The sequence below is a fragment of the Pelodiscus sinensis genome, chromosome 2, assembly GCF_052426305.1.
Source record: "Pelodiscus sinensis isolate ZL-2025 chromosome 2, ASM5242630v1, whole genome shotgun sequence".
NCBI lineage: Eukaryota > Metazoa > Chordata > Testudines > Trionychidae > Pelodiscus > Pelodiscus sinensis.
In genome coordinates, this window is record NC_143053.1 from 116,535,215 (window position 1) to 116,560,336 (window position 25,122).

Below are 25,122 nucleotides of genomic sequence, written 5' to 3' on the forward strand. Positions count from 1 at the left end.
CCCAGGGTGAGCTGGGGACTCTGAGTGTCAGCTGTCAGGCTACATGCAGCGTTTAAAAGCGTCAGTGCTACATGGAGCCTGGGGCTAGCAGGGGAGTCCCTAGCTGACCCCGGGCTCCATGTAGTGCTGCTGCTTTGAAGCACCTCTTCCTCTCCCTCCCCTCCCCACCTTGCTGCTCTTTCTGATAGAGGCAGCAAAGGGGGGAAGCAATTAGTCAACAAGTCGTTCACATCCCTAGTGAGTAATAATAGTTGCTAAGAGTATTGATGGAGGGTGTTTCAGAAGCTCTAGCGCATTTGACTGTTACAATGACAGTAACAAAGAAGTTAAATATATTCTGGGTTTTTTTCTTTCTGCATTTGATAGTATTTTCTTTACAGTTTCATTCAGTTGGCTTCTTGTGTTACTTGTGTGGATCTTTCACACAGCAACAAGATGAACAGGAGAACCTTTTTTAAAAAAAAATAAAAAGATAAAAATTGGCAGAGCAACCTAGGGCCACAGTAGTGTGTGGTATGACTTTTAACTTTTTTAAAAACTGATTTAAAATTCACAGTGTCTCTTCATTGTAATTAAATAAACTTCTCTCCCATTAAATGTGATTACATGGAAAAAAGCTAGTGTTACTATTGCATCAACTTCTATAACTTTCTGATTTTTTTAAAGAGATAGCTGCAACTATATTAATTTACTCACATTGCACATCCAGTATATTCTATAGTATCTCTTAATAACACAGAGTAATACATTCAAGTGCCATTTAACTGGTTCTCATGGAGGATCTGTATACATGTCAAGTTTCGTATTTCAACCATGATTGGTATAGCCCCTCTTAAAAAGAAGTGTGGTTGCAAATTTTTTAAAACAGGAAAAATATTATTCTGTTGTTTGCTTTTTTGTTTTTGCTGTACTTGGAAATGAATGACTGGATCTTGCTTAGATATCCTGGGAGGGGAGGATATTCCTTTGGGAACTGATCAAGTATAAGACTTGGAAAATTTCAGCCAAAGTGTGAATATTTCTATAAAAGTTATTAATGAGGGAAGAAGGGAAAGCATTCTAATTAAATTATTCTGCAACCATGACTAATGTATAACCAAGAGTCTTCTATAATAAATGCCAAAGTACATAACATGTATTTACTATCTAAGCACTGATTTTATGTTACAGGAGATGTATCAGATCACCCTAACACATGTTGCAGCCCAGGAGTTTGGAGTTCAGATAACATCTTTTCCGCCCAACTCACTATTCATTCTTTTTGTTGAAACTACTAGGAAAGATGCCAACTGGGACCCTGCTATTTGGGGGAAGTTATGTGCACATTATAGCAGTGCCAGGATGTCATTAACAAGTCACCAAATTGATATTGTAGCACTTTAAATGCCACGCATGACTGTGACAGCCAAGGCTATACCAAGGTAGTTGCTGCTTTTCCCCAGAACAAGCCAGCTGGCACCAGCCAGTCTTCACCTTGGTGAGACAAGTCACACAAACATACACTTTTCTTAAGACATTTCAAAGTGCATGCTCAATAAGCAGAAAACCAGATTGGAGGTTTTAATTTCATGTTTTTCACTGACCTTTTGAAATGTCAGTTTCAAATTTCCTACTTAAATACTTAGCAAAGAAATAAGAGCTATATAAAAACTAAGTATTATTAATTATCAAGCATGAAAACTAATTTCACCTCTCACACTGAGAGTTGGTTCCTCCAGATAAGGTTTATAAATACATTGTCAGGGTAATGTGGGTAATTCATGATGCTAGTGTAATTATTCTGTGAATAAAAAGAGGACATCAATCCCCAGAGATATAAAGCACCTTTCAAGAATACTAAATTAACTTAAAATATTAAAGAAAAGAGTAAACAAGAGAATAGTAGTTTATATCCTTTCTAAACTGGCCTATATCCACATTATCACCGAAAGTAATAGATTTAGAGCATTCCTGAAATAATTGTAGGGATTTCCTTCCCATTGTGCATATTTATTCTTTCTTCTCTCTCCCCCCCCCCCCCCCATTTAAATAAATATGTTTAAGTTGGAATGATAAAATGTATTTGCTTATCTTACAATTACTTTCTATCCTCCTACTAACTCCCGGACAAGTTGCAATAATGAGTGCTCCGTATTGCCTGCTGATAAATTACAATTTAACAGTTCAAGGCTATAATCCCAACAAGATTATATTGGGTCACATGATTCTGATGTCAGGAACTTGCTTTATAAATTATTTCAAAGAGGAATTGGACTGATGAGTCTTTACCATGGGAAATAAATCCACTTGCAAACTGTCAAACGTGGTCTCTATTTCAAGTTGTAATTTAGTCAGTCATGCATGGGAAAAAGAGTCAGGAAGCAAACTGAGAGGCTGCAAAGGAACAGAGAGAAGTAACCAAGCTTATTGCTGGGGCTATGTGTTTCCTATACTTTATGTCCTGTTATTGATTTTTGGTTTAGTTTTGCAATCACACTGGTTTATCAGCCTTTTAATTCAACATTCTGATTTATGAACTTGTTTGGCTGCTGGGAGGGCGAGGGATAAAAAGCAGATGCTTTGTGGAGCCATGGCAAAGATCATTAATGCAGTGACCATCCTTAGGTAGTCCCTCCAGAATGAAAGATTCTACCAATTGCAGATATGTTCCCTCTCTTAAAAATGATTAATTCCATTAGAACATTACAAGATGCAGGAACATTTTGAGAGTGTCGGTCTACATTTTTTTCTTTATCATGAGTCGTATCTCATTTATTGAACTGTCTACAAAATGGCATATAGGGATACATTTTAGGAACTGGGATGAAAGGAAGGAAACTGAGGAATAACTGCGGTTTGTTAAATTATTATTATTATTATTATTATTAGTTTATCTAAGTAACCAGTTAACAATTTTGAATAGACAACTTACAGACCAAGAAGAATGGGAGTAGATCAGGTGCATCTGCAACATGTTTTTTCATTCCTGTTTTCATTTTTTATATTTTTTTTTTTCCTTTCTTGACCTGGCTTACTTTGTCAGTTTATGATTAACATTTGTGATTTTCTTGTTTAACTCATGCCCATTTGATTTTTGGTTTATTTTTGGTTGATTTTTGTTTTTAACCCTTTTCTGAATCTCTGTACATGCAAAATGTACATAAATTATACTTATCAATTTAAAATATATTATTATTTGGTGAAAAAAATCTTACAAAATAGCCATATCGCTACATCCTCAAATGTTTTAAGAAGCCCCAAAAACTACTGCCAGAAAACAGAAATAAAAGGTAGTTTTAATATCGTAAATATATTTAATATAAAATAAGTTTTGTGGGGTTTTATTCATGTCTTTCCAATTTTTTACTCTAGTTTAAAACTAAACCTCAAATTCCATACTGATAGAAGTGGCAACAGTTGTTAGACTTGATTGCCTTTATTTCACTTTGAATATTATTTCAATCTCTATTTCTAGCCAGTATTTATCATCCATACTGAACTGTATTATATTATCTTGCTCTCTAGGAGGGAAGGGATACACTACACAACAAATAACATTGATTGTTGCTGCTTTTCACCAGTCACACTTCATCTCCTGCATCTCCTCTGTGTTGCAATAGCTGTAGAAAAGGATCCATTCTTTGCTTTTGTTCAGAGGAGAGAAATAACAGTATAACTTCCTCTACAAGTCTACAGGGCTGCTAATATTCCTGAGCTTTCCTGCATAATATACACATCATTCTGTTTCGTCTCTCTTTCTCCATGGAGATTAAGCAGCTTGTCACCCTTACTTGTTCACTTACAGAGATGTACAATTGCTTTCCCCCCAGTTCACAGTTCCAGTCCGAGCTGCAGGAAGCCTGTGCCCAAAGCTGATCTGCTCTCTTCCTGCCTCAAGTGCCTTGGAGAGGGTCATCACACTGATAAGTGCCCTATTTGAAAGAACTTTGGGATTCGAACTAAGAAAGAGCAGGACATTGTCTGAAGCTCTTCTTATGGAGGCAGCTCTCTGCCCTGAACCTGTGCGGAGTCGGCACCAGCTCTGATGGTGAGCAATGCGTGGGCCTCGGTGTGGGGTTCCTCAGCACTTCACAAAGGTGCCTCGAGGGACCACACGCACCACTTCTTGTTGCAGATGGGTCCGAGCAAGTGGCACCCTTCTCACTCCCCAGTACAGCATAAGAAGGAGACAGAGAGAGGCCAGTCCCTGCCAAGCATTCACAAAAAGATCCTAATAGGGTGTGCCACATAAGTCCCGGCCCTGCTGACTCTTTCCCTGCTAAGGCATTCAAGTCTCGTGTTGATTGTTTCCCCTGGTAAGGTGGAATTGGAAGAAGAATTGAACCTTCCCTCCACACCTGGCACCTTTGAGGCTGCCAGGGATCTCATTGCCATGACGGCCAATCCCTGACATGGCAGATGCCAGCACTGACGCCTTCTTCAGCACAGGCACACCGAGTGGCAACAGCACAGCCATGGCATTGCCATCCCTGTTGCCACTGTCTCCCCGTGGCCTCCTCAGCACCATTCGCAGCACATGAAATCCAGCAGTAGGGCAAAGCCGAATATGATGTGATGTCACTTGCCATTGCCATGCTTCCTCTCCCTGGCACCTTCGGCCTTGGTACCCCCTTAGTCGGACTCTGAGTACTCATTAGATTCAGGTGAGAAGTCCTCTGGGTCCGGGTGCAGACAATACCACTCCTGTTCCTGGCACCACTCCCAGCACCGTAGCCCATGGGACACGCCAGCACCTATGCTGCCCTGGTCGCAGCAGTAGCAAGCACTGATCTAACGGTTCTTTTGGATCCCAGGATCTTACCATCAAACCCAAGTGCTGCCTTCTAGGGCCACATTGGTGGCGTCCATTCCCTGTGCCCTGCCGTCTGCTACCGGTATCAACATTGTTTCTCAAGTGAGCAAGCGTACACATCCATGCACACAGTGCCAAGGGCAGCACCAAGACCCCCCTCCCCGTCCCCCCCCACACACACACACACAGCACCAACACCATCTCTCCAGGCATAGTGTGCATCGCTGCTCTCAGAGGTGGCCAGGCTTCAACAGGCAGAAACTTGAATCTCCTCCTGTGGAGCGGGAAAGCCAAGAGGACCCTCTTTCATTGCTGTCCTGCCAAGCTCATGCCTGTATGGGACTTATCTTAGGAGTGACACCATATATAGCATCCCCCTAAGCTGGTAATGGCCACAAGGCCTCCATTTTTTTGTTTACAATCCAGCATGCTCAGTCATATAGTGTCTTCACTCCTGTTTTCCTTCATTGTCTTTGTTAGTTTTTTCTTCATTTGATCTGTACAGGTGTGTATTTTAGTGTGCATGCCGCTTTCTGCTTCATGTGCTATCCATACTTCATGTGATTGAGTTTGCAGGTGGTCGTCTTATGGACTGGGGTCAAGTGGATCTTAAGGAGTATACATTTATGTTGACGTCCCTCCATCAGATTTAGGAACCGTCACTGTCTTTTCATAGTCTAGAAAAAAATCCCAACAATTAATTGTTTCATAGTGAAAATTGAGTTAGAATATATATTTGTAAATACATTTTATATATATTCTGGATAGACTTTATATTTTCCTAACAAAATTAATCAAAGGTTTTTAAATTTATTCATCTGAAAAGGAGATAATTTTCCTTATTCATGGTGTAAAAAAAAATCCTCTGGTTTTCCTGTGAGAATATAAAGTTTTCATGTTTATATATTCAGTGGCCTTTCTGTAAAATAATAAATTCATAGGGTTTTTTTAATGCTATGGCGCCTCTTACACTTTGCATATCTCAGGGACTTGGAATGTCATAATCCAGTCCTCTATTCAGTAGTCTCCTGAAATGGAGTACCCATCAGAACACTACTAGGAAAAAGAAAAAGTTATTTGCCTTGTTCTGTAACTGATGTAACCCCATGGGCACTCCACCATCAACTTTCCTTCCCCTGTGCTTAAGAGTTTTCTCTCAGCAGCTTTGTGGTGAAAAAGTAACTAAGGGCAGTTCACCCACGCAGCCATATATAACCTTTGTGCATGAGACAAGGATGTATAGGGTACTTGCATGGCCAACAGGCACAGCTATCAAAAATCTGATAGGAAGCCCATGAGATCCTCCAGAAATGGAGCATCTATAATGAAATACATGTTGGAGAATTTCACCTATTGCATAAGGTGCATAACCTTTTCTTTTCTAATATTCAGTGAGTCTACAGCTATTGATTACACCAGTTCTATTTAATACTTTAATGGATTAATTATGTTATCACCTCAGGATGTTCTTTGAATAAGACTTTACAGTGAATACAAAAAGTCTGTCTTGGCATAGATTTAGTATCCTAAAATTGTAATGTCCAGATATATCATAACGTTAGATTTTATAGTGTCTTTCATGTTAAAGAATCTGAAAGCACATGTCAGATTGTAGGCCAGATTCTTGGAACATAAACAGATGCAAGGAAACAGAAGTAAGAAAAGTGTCAGCAAAGAGAGGAATTGTGAAGTTCAACTTTTGTGTCCTGATGCTGAGGCCTCACTAGTATTTTGTGTGAGAAAATTCTAAGCTCTGCATCCAAAGAAAGTTAGGTAAGATATAAAGATGCTTGGTATGGGTTATAGAAGGAGAGAATCATGTGCTCAATAGCCCATTCAATAACTCTATGCAAATATTTATGAAGACTTTATGGGGATTTTTACCCTAAAGAAACTTGATGTGTTTACTACTGCCAAGGCTGTTCCCCATTCTGGCAGTTAAGAGAGCAGGAGGTGGGAGCCTGAAAGAGACCTTAAAAATACCTTCCTTCTATAGGCTTCTGCTTAAAAACTCCCCAAGGTCATAGATTCCCTGACCTTGGGAGGTATGCTGCCTCCGCCCAAGTGCAAAAAAACCAAACATTTTTCCCTTGAACCCAGGAAGAATTCACTTGGTGACTTCTTCCAGAGGGCTACCCCAAGCTCTTTTACCACAAGAGAGCTTGGGGGGGGGAACAAAAACAAAGCACTGATAGCTGACCTCTCAATCTTAGGCATGCATATACAGACCTCCTATTATCTTCCAGGATACAAGAATCAAATCATAGTATTTAAAAAGGTGATTTTATTAACAAAACAAAAAGATATACTTGGGTTCTAGGTGTTATAGAACAACTAAGAAAAAACAGATTAAAGCAAAGAGAATTGCTTCCCTGAGATTCAGCTTTAAAGTTACAGTGAATATGGACTCAACACAGAGGAGTTTAACCAAACAACAAAATAAAGACAATTACCTGATCTTATCTAAGTAAACATTCCCTATCACTTAGATATCCCTACGTCAAGGTCCAATCCATTTCTAGGCACAGGTATTCCTTTTTTGGTCATGGGTAGTCATCTTTTTCACCCATCTCCTTGTTTAAAACTCCTACAAAGAAAAACAGCAAGCTGATTCCCTTTCAGTTCAAATCTCAACACTTTCTTCCCATTGATTGTCCTGGCTCCCTGCCAGCAGTTCCTAGCTACCTGGATTTAACCCTTTAGTTACTGAATGCTGGGATGTTTAGAAAAGGACAGCACTTCTCCCATCCATCACAACTACCATTTGATTTTTCCCTTGGAACACCTGTAATACACCTCATATTCATATACACAGATTTTCCTAATGGTGCATAGGCATTCACAGCACTGATTCAGATTAGACATGCTTTGAGCAGGGCTATGCACCAAGTGCTCCTCCACCATGCCATTCTCTACTGTCGATGTGCTAGGGTGAGTAAGGATGACTTGAAGCTTTGAGATGTTAATCAGCCATACACTCAGTCTTTAATCACTGAATATGCCATATTCGTCATCTGTAGCTCTTAATCTGCAAACCAGATTGTTCTTTAAAACATATGTATCACATTCTCAGTTATTCTAATTTATCAATGTGATGTGCCTAGAGACAAAAATATATACACCATTGTATTTAGTAATTTTTTATTTTGTTGTCTCTACACAGTACAGATATATGGCCGTTTATAAACAACTGCATCCCTGCCTCTTGCTGTTAGACTATTAGTTCCACTGAGAGGAGTCCCTGCTTTTGCTATGAGTGACAACTCAAGTCTTCTCCTGTGGCTTGAGTATGTACTCGCCAGTGAACAATAAATTTCCAACAAAATTATCCTACCTAATCTAGTCTTCCCATTGTATGCTGATGAAACAAAATCTGAATACATCATGACCCAGTAAATCCATAGAGTGTTGATTTTCTAAGCCAACTTTTGTACTAGCACTACATTAACACTTAATGCTATCTGGATAATGTTTTTAGTTAATGGGTGAAATAACATGGTGAGTTCTAATGTGGCAGTTGGCAACCAACTCTTAAAGTTTCTCCAAGCTTAAATAAACTGTGCTTCAAACTGAGTGAGAGGCGATTCAGGGGGCCTGGAACAGCATGTTAAGATGCCTACGGTAAAACCTGTGATTGTTTCTGGATGTAAATTAAACAAGCGTTCCTCACATTAATGGTCATCATGTTGGCATAAAAGTACTTGTATGTCAGTGAATTGTGGTTGTAAACATCAGAATGTTATTTCAAGAGGATCATTAGAGCTGAATGATCCAACCAAAAATTCCTAAACAGATGAAAGTGCTTCTGTAAGAGCTCTCTATAAGAGCATCAATCATTGCTGTATAAGCAATTTCATAGCTTGAGTATGAAAATAACCTGCTGAGGTCCCAGAAAATAGATCAGAGGTGTAATTCTAGAGGAAGATGCAGTGCACTAGTTACAGGAAGACAAATGTAATATAAGATTTTACTGATTCAGTTTCTCAGCGATTCTAACCTTCATCACTACAAATAATTATTTTAGCAGTGACTAATGCTTGAAATGAGCAGCTATTATGTCAATAAAGGTACACACTGCAGGATCATATTCTTTCAGGTCTACTCCCTACAGCTAGACAGTGTTCTGTAGTTTTTTGTATTTTTCTAACCCACATATTTACCCTTTCTGTTCCAGTCAAAGCAACTATCTAAAGTTCTACAGACAGGAATTTGTTTACATTTTAAGATCACTAAGTAACTGAAAAGTTATGAAGTCCAAATTAGTGCATAGGACTTATTCCTTATAAATATCTGATCAACCCCTTTGTTATATAGCTGCAGGAGGGACAGGATTATATGTTGTTAGTTAACGTTTTGTCATAAAGATTGGCAAAAATATGAAATTGTAATTGGAAATTCTGTTTAATGCATTTGGTGCTGAAGTCTGTTCATTGTGGGAAATGTATCAGTATGACCATAAAATAGTCCTACTAAAGCTCAGGTACACATTTGTCTGCTGATTAATTTTTACATTTGTGTTGACTCTGTTTAAATGAAATAAAATATATTTTCTTCTCTGTAGTTAAACAGGTGTGACTTTTAACCTAATAAATGTGAATTTGTAAGGTATTTATCTGTTAGACAATGTGCTTTCAGCATACTCTGTGAAAGCATAAAATGGAGGCATTTCCACTATCACTAAATCTCTCTGGTCCTCATGGCTTGTTACAAGGTGCTTTGAATCACTCGTAAGGGATTACAAGGTCCTTGATTATAATTATAGAGAGAACCAGGGAGCTTTGCAGTACTATTTTGTAACATTGGACACCCACTAATGATTTTGTGCTGAACTGTTGCTCACACATTGAATGCACCTAAGGGTGAATTTGGAGAAGTGTGTGACAAACATATTTTCTCATCTTTTAGACATTGTTAGATTTAAAAAGTTTTTTTCCAGCAAGCTGCTTTTGAGATGTTAAGAAGAGTAAGGAAATACAGACATTCATCAGGCAGTGAGTAAAATCCATCTGTACTGTATTGTAAAGTCCATATTCAGTCCTTTTTGTGCATGCAGAACTTCCTTTGATATCAGTGGGGAGAAGTGTTTCACTCTAATATCAATAGTAAAATATGACTTAAAAATTAGTGAAAGGAAATTCAGAATGGTGCTTGGTAAACTAAGAATGTGAAGGACTAGTTGACTGATAAGCAAATGCTTAGGCTAGTCAATTGGCTAGTCGACTAGTTGCTTCCCTTCCCCCCCCCGTGGGGGGGGGGAGAGGAGGAGGTACTTCAAAGCAGCAGTGCTGCATAGAGCCTAGGGCCAGACTCTGTCCCCAAGCTGCATGCAGCGTTTCAAAGTTGCAGCACCGTGTCGAGCCCGGGATCAGCTGGGGACTTCCCCGTGACCTCGAGCTCCATGCAGCACTGCCACTTTAAAACGTCAAGTGGAGCCTCACACTGGTCTCCCCACGTGTTTCAAGGCAGCAGCGCCACACAGACCCCGAGGTCAATGGGGGAGTCCGCAGCTGACCTTGGGCTCTACGTGGTGCTGCCACTTTGAAATGCCGCAAAGAGCCTAACGCCAGGCTCCCCACACCGTTTCTAAGTGGCAGCGCCACATAGAGCCCGGCATTAGCGGAGGAGCCCCTGGCTGGTCCCAAGCTCTACGTGGCGCTGCTGCTTTGAAATGCCACGAGGACCCTGACACTGAAAGCGGCAGCGCCACATCGAGCCCGGGGTCAGCGGGGGAATCCCCAGTTGATCCCAGGCTCCATGTGGCACTTTCACCTTTGAAGTGTAGCAACAGTCCTATGGCTGTTGCTACACTTCAGATGCAGAGGTGCCCTATCGACTAATGAAACAGTTGATGCAAACTGCATAGTATCAAATAGTCAATACAAAAACTATTAAGCAAACTGCATCAACTATTTGATTAGTCAGTTACTCATAATTTAACATCCGTAGCGCAGGCACACACCATAGAACACAGGTGAATACCTGATGATTGTGGTGAGGATGAAGCTCTGGAGATAGAAAGAGGACATAGTGGAAGGAAGTATGGAAGACAAGAGGATAACAAGTTAAAAGGGGTAGGATTGAGGTTGGATTAATTGGTAGACTGAGGTAGGCAATGGTGGGAAATGAGAGCAAAGATGGGGGCAGAGATGGAAATTAAACATTCCAGTGTAGTTTGAGTTCCTCTACAGTAGTCCCATAATCGCTTTAAAATAAATTGATTTGGGGCCTAAAGATCTTTTTTATTAATCATCACCACATGCTATAAGATATTTCCCCTGAATCAGGCTGTTTTCCCTTTAGCCTTTGCCTTTTAGTCATTGCTATACATCAATATAAATTGAGTTTGTTTCCAGTCGCCTGCTATACAAAACCTATTAAGCTTTTATTACTTTCTCCTTTGTGAAATAACATGCCCTGATCCTTTGGAAGCCAGGTATAAATTATGTATATCTGATAGTTCAGGGTTCAGTACAGATATTAAATCATTCTGGTGCTGTGCAAATGCTATCCAACTGATGGAGGTAAAGGTGGATGGTCAGAACTGCACCAATTTCACCCATCCTGGAATGGTTTTGTGGCTAATGAATTGGGTGTTTTTAAACATGGGCCACAAAGATGTATTTCTGCTTCAAAGATGTACAAATTAGCTTCTGCTGCTTAGACAACTGAATTGAAAGAGGTACACATTTTCATGGCTTTCATACTATTTCCATTAGTGTAACTAAGGTTCCTATGTTGACTTTGCAGGTCAGCATTGTAGTGTTGATCAATTATAGTGATAAAAATACATATGTAATGGTACCACCTCTGTTGGAAACTAAGGGAAATTGGAATACAAAATGTGCCTTTTTAAATAAAATTTTTAACTTGAAGTATCCAATTAACGCTATTCCAATTACAAGAAATGTTCTGTTGAAGAAAAGTACAATGCAATACATTTCATTTTTATTTTTAAGCAGAGCTCCTCATGAAAACTTCACTGAGTAGCACTTTACTTTGGTTCAATTCATTAACAGCTCAAGGTGATGCCAGAGAGAACCTTTGTTATTACAAATCTTGATAATTGATTTTTAAAAAATAACGGGGGGGGTGCGCTCAGAGGATTGGTGCGTGTATTTAAAGGTAAGGTTGCTATTAGTAACACATTTGATCTTCTAGGTTGGAGATGTCATTGTTCATTACTCACCTGAAGTGAAATCTTAATGCCCTGTGGTGATCTGAAGAAACCCTACAAAAATGCACAGGAAGAAAGGTTCTAATGGCATTATACAATAGTCCTTTCCACATCAATCTCCCCACATGTTAGAAAGCCATAGAATGTGTTGGGGGGGGGGGTTTGCTGTTTTTTTTTTCTTTTAATTAATATATATTTCACTGGTTGGGATCTGGGAGAACAGAAAATGCAAAGAAGCACCTGCTCCTGACTTAAAAAGAACAACATGCATCTGGAGACAAGTATTGTACATTAATCAGTACTTGCAAAACATATGGGACATGGACTGTATGGAATCATTACAATTTAGAACCATGTTTCTGAAAGAAAAAAATGCATCACATTAGAAGGATCATGCTCACTAACTCTTATTTTTCTGTGTTATTGTCTATTGTTTCCATTTGCCTTTTAGAAGGCGAACAATTGTTGATAAAATGATTTTTCCTCTCATGATTTGAACAGAGTTGAAGTTAATAATAATACTATCTGATCTAGCACCTTTCCGATTAAGAGATTCCAGAGCACTTTGCAGGAGTAAAAAGAAATTTGATCTCTATATAGGGATCAATTAATTGACCAATGCACCTTTGGGGTGCAGCAGCCCAAGACAACTCAGGAATTCAGGATAGCTGCACAGTATGCCCAAGGAGGAAGGCTCATAATCTCTAATTTTTTGAGCACGTGTGCAGCACAGGGGTCGACAATAATTTTCATAGGGGGTCCACTTAATTAATTTTGGTATATGGTCATGGGCCAGCTCCACCCCCCAGAAGGGCAGGGCCTGGAGTGGAGAGGAGGGGCTGGGGCCAGAGGCTTTGAATTAAAAACACAGCAAAGAGATCATGGTTCCCAGCTCCAATGCTACTGCATTGCCTGGCAGCCAGCTGGCATTACTGCGGCTATTTAAAGGGCTCATGGCTCCAGCCCCTCCCAGGGTAGTGCTACGACCAGGAGCCAGGAGCCATTTAAATAGGATCTTGCTGCCTTAGCCACCGTCTGGTAATTTGGTGGCAGGGGCAGCAGGATATAAATAGAAAGTGGACAGCTAGGCTATGTCTACACTGCCCCCATTTTGCACAAAAAATATGCAAATGAGGCAAAGCATGGAATATTGCCACATCTTATTTGCATAATTAATTAGGCTCCGTTTTTGTGCGAGGCTTTTGTGCAAAAATGGAGCCTCATTAATTATGCAAGTGAGGTGTGGCAATTTTCCACACTTTGCCTCATTTGCATATTTTTTGCACAAAACAGGGACAGTGTAGACATAGCCGTACTGTCTGTGGGCTGCATCTTACCCATTCCTGGTGTAGCAGATTACTCACTTATTGGATTATTTGGAGCTACCAAATAAACTACAAGGACTCAAATATAAGTGAAGATGGAGAAAAGTGACTGGCAACTTGATGAGTAGTAGGATTCCACCCCCCCCCCCCCCAAAAAAAAGTTACTAGTAGTTGAAATCATTAGAGACTAGGGAAGGTAGAAATCATGTATTTGTATAAATGTGTAACTGCTGAAATTTTTAGCGAATACACGTTTACATGCTGGGGGTGGAGGGGACAGGCAGGAGCTGGTGTTCATAGGGAACCTGCTCTGATAGAAAAGCAGCAGCGCAGTGGGGCTCCCATCAGTTCTCCCATGCTCCTGCCTCTCCAGAGTCAGAAGATACTTTAAATGTCTTGTGGCTAAAGAAGTATATGGATCTGGGAATTCTAAAATGGCATTTGAGTCTTTAAGATATTGTGGAAAATCCTGCTTTCCCACTGAACATGTCTTGGTGCTCAACTGGAGCTTTAACTTCTGTATCTAAACTGACAAACTAGATGTTCTCAGCCACGAAGTTCATGTTATAGTTGGTCATGCAAAGGAGCTCTGTGGCCCAAGAAATACTTAGCAAGCACATCTTGGTAACTGGCTTTACACTTTTGAAGGATAACCAGACAGAATTGTTTTAGATTCAGGAGAGCCAAGTACTTTGCCACTGAACAAGAGGAACCCAGCTTGTGTCATGGGCTACCAAGGCATTAACAGAATTGTGACAGGAATGTCTGAAAGTACTTGGACCCCTTGTGTATAGCACCTGGTAGGTATGAGCAGAGCTTGACAAGCAGCGGTCAGTCCCACTCGCCAGCCATGCAGTTTGGCACGCTGTGCATGTGCAGACCACGCTGTGCATGTGCAGACCACGCTGCACATGCACTGATTGCACAGCGGTGCCGTGCCGGCTTAAAATCTAATTTGTTGAGCCCTGGATATGAGGCTGTGACACCTCTGATAATTCCATGCCTAGAGCTTTGGTAAGTCTACCCAGATAATTTCCATCATTCTTTAAATCAGTGGTTCCCAAACTTTTCGGCATCACTCCCCCTTTTTATTTTTGAAAAACCCTCACGCTTCCTCCCCCCTCCCCAAAAAAAAATAGCAGCAAAACTTGTTGAGGACAAAAAAAAAAGGAACTGACTAGGGCAGCAAAATTTGATGATGGGGAGGAGGGTGAGTCACCTTGCACCGCCCTGGAATTTCTTCACGCCCCTCCCCCCCCCCAGTTTGGGAATCCATGCTTTAAATCATCTAGAAGAGAGACCACAGACTTGGTAACTGAGTCATCAAAAAGAGGTGGTGATTGTGGTGGTTCTTTTAGAATGGTATCTTGTAAACCAGGGGTTCCCAAACTTTTTCACACGAAGACCAGTAAAACCATTCACAAGCTTTTGGAGGACCGGTAACATTCATTTGCATATTCATTAAGCAAATGATTAATATTCAAATAGCAGGGCTCACCAAGCGGTGGCGAGCCCTGCTCGCCAGCCGTGCGGTTCTACAAATGTGCAGATCACTCTGCGCCAGCTCTTCTGGGTTCTAATCTACTTGCCCCGGGTGAGTAGATTACATTATTTGTCGAGCCCTACAAATAAGTTGTTTCTGGTCGTCCCAAAGCCCCCAGTGCCAGCGTTAGCAAAGCTTTTGATACAGTCATCCACAATATTCTTGCCAGCAAGTTAAGGGAATATGGATTGGATAAATGGACTGTAAGATAGATAGAAAGCTGGCTAGATCACGGTTTCCCAAACTTTTTACTTTAGTTGGAACCAGTTTTTTTTCAGTGCCGTCTTTTGCAGCCCAAAAATATAAACGCATATTAAAAAAAAAAGAATGAAAAGTGAATAAATTTTCAGTGTTTCACCCGGGAGCATCCTCCGCCCAGCCTGGGCCAGGGCTTGGGGGACCCGGCGCCACATGGGCACTCCAGGAGGCAGGAGCAGATTGGGAGTAGAGTATCTGGCTAGGAGGGAGGATTCAAAGAAGGGTGGGTTGCCAGGTGTCCGGTTTTGTACCCGACAGTCTGGTATTTCAGGGTTTTGTCTGGGAAACAAATTGAGAAATTACCTGACATATAAAATGTCTGGTATTTTCTAATTAGGTAAGTTTTATTCTAATTAGGTGTGTCAGTCCTTAGCTGTGAACTGCCTGGCTGGTAGATGTGCTCACGCTGCCTGTGTGTGTCTACCTGCCAGGCAGTTCACAACTACTCCAGAGAGGAAATGTGGGAGGAGAGGGGACAAAATGGAATCCCCTCATCTGCCAGGGTCTGCATGTGCCCGGATCAGTCCCGCTCCCGCCCCTCCCCCGTACGTTTTTGGCTGCTGTACAAGGGCATAAGTAGTTTACAATCACAGCACCATCCAGAAACTTCCAAGCTCATGCTCTTTACATGCATGTGTTGCCTACAATGAGAGCTCATTCAAATAATCATTTTCAGGAAGATTTACCCTTTTGGACATATATATTTTTGCATTACTAAAAATCTTGTACAGTTTTTAAAATGGCACTCAACATAGGTTTTATTCAATTAATAAAATTTTCCAGTACTGTACATAACACAAACATGGAATTTTCCCTAGAAGAGCATTGGTCCATGAAGTCCAACCTCTTGGCTGATGCAGGGATACACTTCTTATCTTCCTGTTCCCTCAGACTCCCAAAATGCCCCTCAATAAAATACAGTTATGTACATTGTATAACTGATTAGATGTGCTGGCAGGAGTTTTCTTTTATGACTTTAACAGCAATTAGCTTTACCCTCCTACAGTATTAGATCTGAACACTTGCTACCGTGAATATCAAAGTTCTCTCTGAAGACGTGAACTCAATTTATTAGTTTTAAATTCACCTGCCATTCAAGCTATTGATTATCTTAGTATGGGACAATGCAGAAAGGAAGTATCGATCATTTTTAACTGTCTTCCATAAATGCTTCCATCTCTTGCCCTTTAACATTTCTCCTTCTCAGGTTAACCAGTCCTATTCTTCTGCAATGCAAAATTCTTCATATGTAAATCCTGATGCACCTCTGGCTATCTGTATTATCCTTCTTTGGACCTTTTAATTCTCTGGTGTCATCTTTTTAGATAGCAACTAAAATGGGATGCATTATTTCATATGAAATTTGATAATCTGGATAAACACATTTAAACCACGTGCTCTATTTTCTTTTTCTTTCTCTCCCTCTCTCTCTCTCTTTCTGCTTTAACTGCTATTCATTTCATTTATCTGGTAACAAGCAAAAATCAAGAGGACTAGTGTATCAACTTCACTTCACACACAACTTGTCAATCAATCAAGACCTGTTCCTATGGAGAAATCTCTATTTTTCCTCCATGAATTATTCCTGAAGCCATTATTATGATTAAAACATTGCCCTTTGCTCTCACATGTGCACTATATATTATGCCCATTTTTCCTGCTCTTACCTGAATCAGACCCAGAATCCATAATCAGAATATAGTAAATTTATCTTCTATACTTTTATGGCCCCCTCTCTCTGAGCATTTGCTATCTTAATATCTTATGTTCTAATATATTTGTCCTCCCAACTCTCCAGTGCAGAATGGAAGATCAGGAGGGAAGTGAGAGGTACATAGAGATAAAGTGACTTACTGAAGCTCCTAAAGAGATTATGGGACAGAGCAGGGAAGGGAATTGTACCCTGGTCACCTAATCACTTAGACATGTTTCCTCCTGAATCACCTTTATTACTAAAGAGAAAACAATGGAGATTGATAAGGAGGGTAGCCTATGAATGAATCCTGCCAGAAGACTCCAGTTTTCTACAGCTATAAAAGACAGTTATGTGCCTGCCAACATGATAGTTCTGCAATCAGTATTTGTGACACCATTGATATGTTTAATTGGTGTGTTGGTATTAACAAACGTGTGATGGCATAAAGCACAGAGAATTTCATTATAGCTTTGGCAAACCTGTACTGATAGAAAGAGTAGCACAGATGGCTGAAAATAGCAGTAAAATATTCCATTACATGTCTGCAAAAATCATCAGACAACCGTTATAGCTGTTATTAATACATCAGACTCACTTGGGGAGTCACATTTCTGTAATATGCATTAAAACAATGATACTTTTGTTTTTAAATAGAACTGTTGCCAAATACATTTCTGCCATTATGAAATGAGTTTATCAGCAATAAAGAAGATGTAATCCAGGTTTATGCCTTTACAGTATTCCCAATGGCTTTGTTTGTCTTTTGCCAACTGCCCACAGTAAACAACTAGCCAAACTACTGTTTTCTTTGGCCATCATTGCCAAAATTCAGTTTTAACAATTTATATCACAAAATCAATATATTGATTTGGAGCATACAGTAAACCCAGATGAGTACAGAATTCTTTAGCTAGAAGACCAAACTTAGAGTTTGACCTATGTCTGAGAAGCAAGAATAACTTATGAGAAGCAACTGGTTAAATCATATAATCATAGAATACTAGGACTGGAAGTGACCTCGAGAGGTCATCGAGTCCAGTCCCCTGCCCTCATGGCAGGACCAAATACTGTCTAGACCATCCCTGCTAGACATTTATCTAACCTACTCTTAAATATCTCCACAGATGGAGATTCCACAACCTCCCTGGGCAATTTATTCCACTGTTTGACTACCCTGACAATTAGGAACTTTTTCCTAATGTCCAACCTAAGCCTCCCTTGCTGCAGTTTAAGCTCATTGCTTCTTGTTCTATCCCCAGAGGCCAAGATGAACAAGTTTTCTCCTTATGACACCCTTTTAGATATCTGAAAACTGCTATCATGTCCCCCCTCAATCTTCTCTTTTCTAAACTAAACAAACCTAATTCCTTCAGCCTTCCCTCATAGGTCATGTTCTCTAGACCTTTAATCATTCTCGTTGCTCTTCTTGGGACCCTCTCCCTCTCCAATTTCTCCACATCTTTCTTGAAATGCGGTGCCCAGAACTGAATACAATACTCCAATTGAGGCCTAACCAGTGCAGAGTAGAGCGGAAGAATGACTTCTCGTGTCTTGCTCACAAACACACCTTTTAATGCATCCCAGAATCATGTTTGCTTTCTTTGCAACAGCATCACACTGCTGACTCATATTCAACTTGTGGTCCACTATAACCCCTAGATCCCTTTCTGCCATACTCCTTCCCAGACAGTCGCTTCCCATTTTGTATGTGTGAAACTGATCGTTCCTTCCTAAGTGGAGCACTTTACATTTCTCTTTATTAAACTTCATCCTATTTACCTCAGACCATTTCTCCAATTTGTCCAAGTCATTTTGAATTATGACCCTATCCTGCAGATTAGTCGCAACCCCTCCCAGCTTGGTATCATCTGCAAACTTAATAAGCGTACTTTCTATACTAATATCTAAATGGTTGGTGAAGATATTGAACAGAGCCGGTCCCAAAACAGACCCTGTGGAACCCCACTTGTTATGCCTTTCCAGCAGGATTGTGAACCATTAATAACTACTCTCTGAGTACGGTTATCCAGCCAGTTATGCACCCATTTTATAGTAGCCCCATCTAAGTTGTATTTACCTAGTTTATTGATAAGAATATCATGCGAGACTGTATCAAACGCCTTACTAAAGTCTAGGTATACCACATCCACCTCTTCTCCCTTATCCACAAGACTTGTTATCCTATTAAAGAAAGCTATCAGATTAGTTTGACATGATTTGTTCTTTACAAATCCATGCTGGCTGTTCCCTATCACCTTGCCACTTTCCAAGTGTTTACAGATGATTTCCTTCATTACTTGCTCCATTATCTTCCCTGGCACAGAGAAGTTAAACTAACTGGTCTGTAGTTTCCTGGGTTGTTCTTATTTCTCTTTTTATAGATGGGCACTATATTTGCCCTTTTCCAGTCCTCTGGAATCTCTCCTGTCTCCCATGATTTTCCAAAGATGATAGCTAGAGGCTCAGATTCCTCCTCTATCAGCTCCTTGAGTATTCTAGGATGCATTTCATCAGGCCCTGGTGACTTGCAGGCATCTGACTTTTCTAGGTGATTTTTAGCTTGTTCTTTTTTTATTTTATCTTCTAAACCTACCCCCTTCCCACTAGCATTCACCATGTTAGGCATTCCTTCAGACTTCTTGGTGAGGATCGAAACAAAGAAGTCATTGAGCATCTCTGCCATTTTCAAGTTTCCTGTTACTGTTTCTCCCTCCTCACTGACCAGTGGGCCTACCCTCTCCTTGGCCTTCCTCTTGCTTCTAATGTATTTATACAAAGTCTTCTTGTTTCCCTTTATTCCCGTAGCTAGTTTGAGCTCATTCTGTGCCTTTGCCTTTCTAATTTTGCCCCTGCATTCCTGTATTGTTTGCCTATATTCATCCTTTGTAATTTGTCCTACTTTCCATTTTTTATACGACTCCTTTTTATTTTTAGATCATGCAAGATCTTGTGGTTAAGCCAAGGCGGTCTTTTACCTTATTTTCTATCTTTCCAACACATCGGAATAGCTTGCTTTTGGGCCCTTAATGTCCTTTTGAAAAACTGCCAACTCTCCTCAGTTGTTTTTCCCCTCAGTCTCGATTCCCATGGGACCTTACCTATCAGCTCTCTGAGCTTACCAAAATCTGCCTTCCTGAAATCCATTGTCTCTATTTTGCTGTTCTCCCTTCTACCCTTCCTTAGAATTGTGAACTCTATGATTTCATGATCACTTTCACCCAAGCTGCCTTCCACTTTCAAATTCTCAACTAGTTCCTCCCTATTTGTTAGGATCAAATCTAGAACAGCTTTCCCCCGGTAGCTTTTTACATAAGAACATAAAAACATAAGAACGGCCGTACTGGGTCAGACCAAAGGTCCATCTAGCCCAGTATCCTGTCTACCGACAGGGGCCAGCACCAGGTGCCCCAGAGAGGGTGGACCGAAGACAATGATCAAGTGATTTGTCTCCTGCCATCCCTCTCCAGCCTCTGACAAACAGAGGCCAAGGACACCATTTTATCCCCTGGCTAATAGCCTTTTATGGTCTAACCTCCATGAAATTATCTAGCTTCTCTTTAAACTCTATTATAGTCCTAGCCTTCACAGCCTCCTCTGGCAAGGAGTTCCACAGGTTGACTACAAGCTGTGTGAAGAAGAACTTTCTTTTGTTAGTTTTAAACCTGCTACCCATTAATTTCATTTGGTGTTCTCTAGTTCTTCTATTTAGGGAACTAATAAATAACTTTTCTTTATCGGCCCTCTCCACACCACTTATGATTTTATAGACCTCTATCATATCCCCCCTCATTCTCCTCTTTTCTAAACTGAAAAGTCCCAGTCGCTTTAACTTCTCCTCCTATGGGACCCGTTCCAAACCCCTAATCATTTTAGTTGCCCTTTTCTGAACCCTTTCCAAGGCCAAAATATCTTTTTTGAGGTGAGGAGACCACATCTGTACACAGTATTCAAGATGTGGGCGTACCATAGTTTTATACAGGGGCAGTAAGATATTCTGGGTCTTATTTTCTATCTCTTTCGTAATAATTCCTAGCATCCTATTTGCCTTTTTGACCGCCGCTGCACACTGTGTGGAAGTTTTCAGAGAACTGTCCACGATAACTCCAAGATCTCTTTCCTGATTTGTCGTAGCCAAATTAGCCCCCATCATACTGTACGTATAGTTGGGGTTATTTTTCCTGATGTGCGTTACTTTACACTTATCCACATTAAATTTCATTTGCCATTTTGTTGCCCAATCACTCAGTTGGTGAGATCTTCTTGGAGTCCCTCACAGTCTGCTTCTGTCTTGACTATCTTAAACAGTTTGGTATCATCTGCAAACTTTACTAACTCACTGCTTACCCCTTTCTCCAGATCATTTATGAATAAGTTGAAAAGGATTGGTCCCAGGACTGACCCTTGGGGTACACCACTAGTTACCCCTCTCCAATCTGAAAATTTACCATTTATTCCTACCCTTTGTTTCCGGTCTTTTAACCAGTTCTCAATCCAAGAAAGGACCTTCCTTCTTATCCCATGGCCATGTAATTTACACAAGAGCCTTTGGTGAGGGACCTTGTCAAAGGCTTTCTGAAAATCCAAGTATACTATATCTACTGGATCCCCCTTGTCCGCATGTCTGTTAACCCCTTCAAAGAACTCTAACAGATTAGTAAGACAGGATTTCCCTTTACAGAAACCATGTTGACTTTTGTCCAATAAATTATGTTCTTCTACATGCTTCACAATTTTATTCTTTACTATTGTTTCAACTAATTTGCCCGGTACTGAAGTTAGACTTACCGGTCTGTAATTGCCAGGATCGCCTCTAGAGCCCTTTTTAAATATTGGTGTCACGTTGGCTACCTTCCAGTCATTAGGTACGGAAGCCGATTTAAAGGATAGGTTACAAACCACAGATAATAGCTTAGCAATTTCCCATTTTAGTTCTTTTAGAACCCTTGGATGAATGTCATCCGGTCCCAGAGATTTGTTAACATTAAGTTTTTCTATTTGTTCCAAAACCTCCTCTAATGACACTTCCATCCGGGACAGTTCCTCAGATTCATCACCCACAAAGGACGGTGCAGATTCAGGAATCTCCCCAACGTCCTCAGCCGTGAAGACTGAAGCAAAGAAATCATTTAGTTTCTCCGCAATGGCTTTATCGTCCTTGATTGCTCCTTTTATAGCTCGATCATCTAGGGGACCCACAGGTTTTTTAGCAGGCTTCCTGCTTCTAATGTACTTAAACAACATTTTGTTATTTCTTTTTGAGTTTTTGGCTAGCTGTTCCTCAAAATCTTTTTTTGCTTTTCTTATTACAGTTTTACACTTGATTTGACAGTGTTTATGTTCCTTTCTATTTATCTCACTAGGATTGGACTTCCACTTCTTAAAAGATACCTTTTTGTCCCTCACTGCTTCTTTTACATGGTGGTTAAGCAACGGTGACTCTTTTTTAGGTCTCTTGCTATGTTTTTTAATTTGGGGTATACATTTAAGTTGGGCCTCTATTATGGTGTCTTTAAAAACCTTCTGAAATAGAAAGTTGTCTCCAATGCAGTCCAAGAACTTATTGGATAGTCTGTGCCCCGCTGTGTTATTTTCCCAACATATATTTGGATAGTTGAAGTCCCCCATCACCACCAAATCTTGGGCTTTGGATGATATTGTTAGTTGTTTAAAAAATGCCTAATCCGCTTCTTCCACCTGGGTAGGTGGCCTGTAGTAGACTCCTAGCATGACATCACCTTTGTTTTTAATCCCTTTTAGCCTAACCCAGATACTCTCAACACTTCCGTCTCCTATATCCATCTCCACCTCACTCCGAGTGTGTTCATTTTTAATGTATAAGGCAACACCTCTTCCATTTTTTCCCTGTCTATCCTTTCTGAGCAAGCTGTACCCTTCTATAGAAATATTCCAATCATGTGTATTATCCCACCAAGTTTCTGTGATGCCAACAATGTCATAATTGTACTTATTTATTAGTGCTTCCAGTTCTTCCTGTTTATTTCCCATACTTCTCACATTTGTATATAGGCATCTAAGATCCTGATTTGACCTTGCCTCCCAGTTTTGCCCTGACCCTCCTTTCTCTCTGCCACTGTAGCCCATGCTTCCTCCCATTTCCGACCCATCTCCCAGGTCCCCATGTTCTCCACTTACCTGTGGGCTTTGCTCACCTGTCCCTGTCTAACCTAGTTTAAAGCCCTCCTCACTAGGTTAGCCATTCTGTGTCCAAATAGGGTCTTCCCTCTCCTCGAAAGGTGGATGCCATTCCTGCTTAGCAGTCCTTCCTGGAATAGCATCCCATGGTCAAGGAAGCCAAAGCCCTCCTGGCGACACCATCTTCGCAGCTAGGCATTCACCTCCAGGATGCACCTGTCTCTGCCTGGGCTCCTACCTTCGACAGGAAGGATCGAAGAGAATACCACCTGCGTTCCAAACTCCTTCACCTGTACTCCCAGAGCTCTGTAGTCACTCTTGATCCGCTCAGTGTCACACCTCACAGTATCATTAGTGCCCACATGGATGAGTAGCATGGGGTAGTAGTCAGAGGGCCAGATAATCCTCGACAATGCCTCCGTAACATCTCGGATACGGGCCCCCGGCAGACCGCATGCCTCCTGAGATGAAATATCAGGGCGACATATGGGCACCTCCGTCCCCCTCAGAAGAGTCTCCGACTGCCACTACCCTACGTTTCCTATTCGCAGTGGTGGTGGCAGACCTCCCAGCCTTGAGGGTACAGGGCTTTTCCTCCTCCAGTGTAGGGGGTGATTGCTTATCTCTTGTATAAAGAAGAGCATAACTGTTTCCTAGTACCACGGCGGGAGGGTTCGGAGCAGGGGTGGAGCAGTGCCTGCTGCCAGAAGTAACCAGCTGCCACTGTCCATCCTGAGCCGTCTCCTCCTCCACCAGTGGTGTGTCCACGGTCCTGTGTACCGGGACAGCTACCTCAGCTGTCTCCTCATGAACACGGTCCAAGAATTCCTCATGGATGTGGGTGCTCCTCAACCTAGCCACCTCCTCCTGTAGCTCTCCCACAGGCTGCCTGAGAGATTCCACCAGCAGGTACCTTTCGCATTGGATGATCTCCCCAGCCTGGATATCAGTAAGTGGCAATTGCAAGCCACAGTCCCTGCAAAACCACACCAGGATCTGGATAGAGGCATCCATGCTCAGGTGCTCTGTCTGGCTACAGGCGCCGGTGGAGGAGACAGAAGCAGTGCTGGCACAGGTGTTGCGGGTCTTCCTGACCATCTTAGGCCTCCCTCTGTTAAACTCCCTCTCAAACTCCCCTGTCTGCAGCTCCTGTCCACTTCGCTCCCTGGTCACTCTGCCTCTGGCTTTTAAAGCCTACTTGCCCACGCCAGGCCTGCCCCCTTGTGAGTCACACATGGGAAGGCTGACCAGGTGCAATCAAGAGAGCAATCAAGGGAACAAAAGGTCAGGCACTCAGTCCCAACTGCCACAGCAGCTGAAACTGAAACTGTAGTCAACTGAAATCAGAATCAGAATTCAACAAACAAACAAACAAAATTCAAACAGTCGAGCAAACTCACTCACACCAAAAGCGAGTACTCTCACTGAGTAGTCTGTTCAGCGGCGGGATCTCTTGCGGTCCCTCTCAAATTCCCTTGTCTGCAGCTCCTGTCCGCTTTGCAACTTCATGTTATCGTATGGCATATGTGTGTTGTGTTTTACTTTCAACCTTCAGGTTAACTCAAGAATGCATGATTTACAATCCATTATTTTATAAGTTATTGACTTCTTTTGGATGCATTTCTGAAACTTTCTTAAAGCTATCCTTATAACAAAAAGGCATAAACTTCCTATATTTTGTCTGAAGGATTAAAAGCCTGACTATATCGCACTACATGGCAGAACTATGTAGCAATGATCAGCCGTCAGAATAATGCATAGTCTGTTAACCTGAATGAAGAAATTCAGTCTTATTGATTGAAATTTCTCCCCTTTCACACTTAAGAACTCTTTTTATTAATATGATTGTGGCAGTATTTGTTTCTTTTGTAGTTGCATTTGTTGGCTCTTCAAAAGCAGAGTTATAAAGAGCTGCAACTAGACATGTTCATAAATCAGAAACTTACGTATGAATTCTTTCTTGGATTACGTTTATGTTTTAGTTACTTGGATATTTTTTCAAAAATTTTGAAGTACATAGTTTGATTTGAGTAGATTTGTGCACTTAGAATTATGAGCCAAAGAAGACAGTGTGACCCCATTTTGCTTTGTGGTTTTGCACCTATAAAACTTAACCACTAATGATGTAAGTAAATTAAAAAAAATCTCTCTGAAGGAGACTATGTAGTGTGAAGTGTTCCA

The 25,122-nt window shown here is 41.0% G+C and overlaps 1 protein-coding gene across 4 annotated transcripts in view; it reads left to right on the forward strand.

Moving 5' to 3' along the window:
- The window catches only part of LYRM4 (LYR motif containing 4), a 171,216-nt gene that overhangs the window by 87,264 nt on the left and 58,830 nt on the right, over window positions 1-25,122 (forward strand). The window contains exon 4 of one of the 4 annotated variants that reach the window (XR_012901669.2): window positions 1,171-11,944. The exons of 2 other annotated variants lie outside the window; for them this stretch is intronic. Coding sequence is in view for 1 of the 2 variants with exons in the window: in XM_075921305.2 (XP_075777420.1) it covers window positions 11,951-11,995 (45 nt within the window). In the remaining variant the exon portion in view is untranslated. One more of the 4 variants, XM_075921305.2, reaches the window with a different exon arrangement.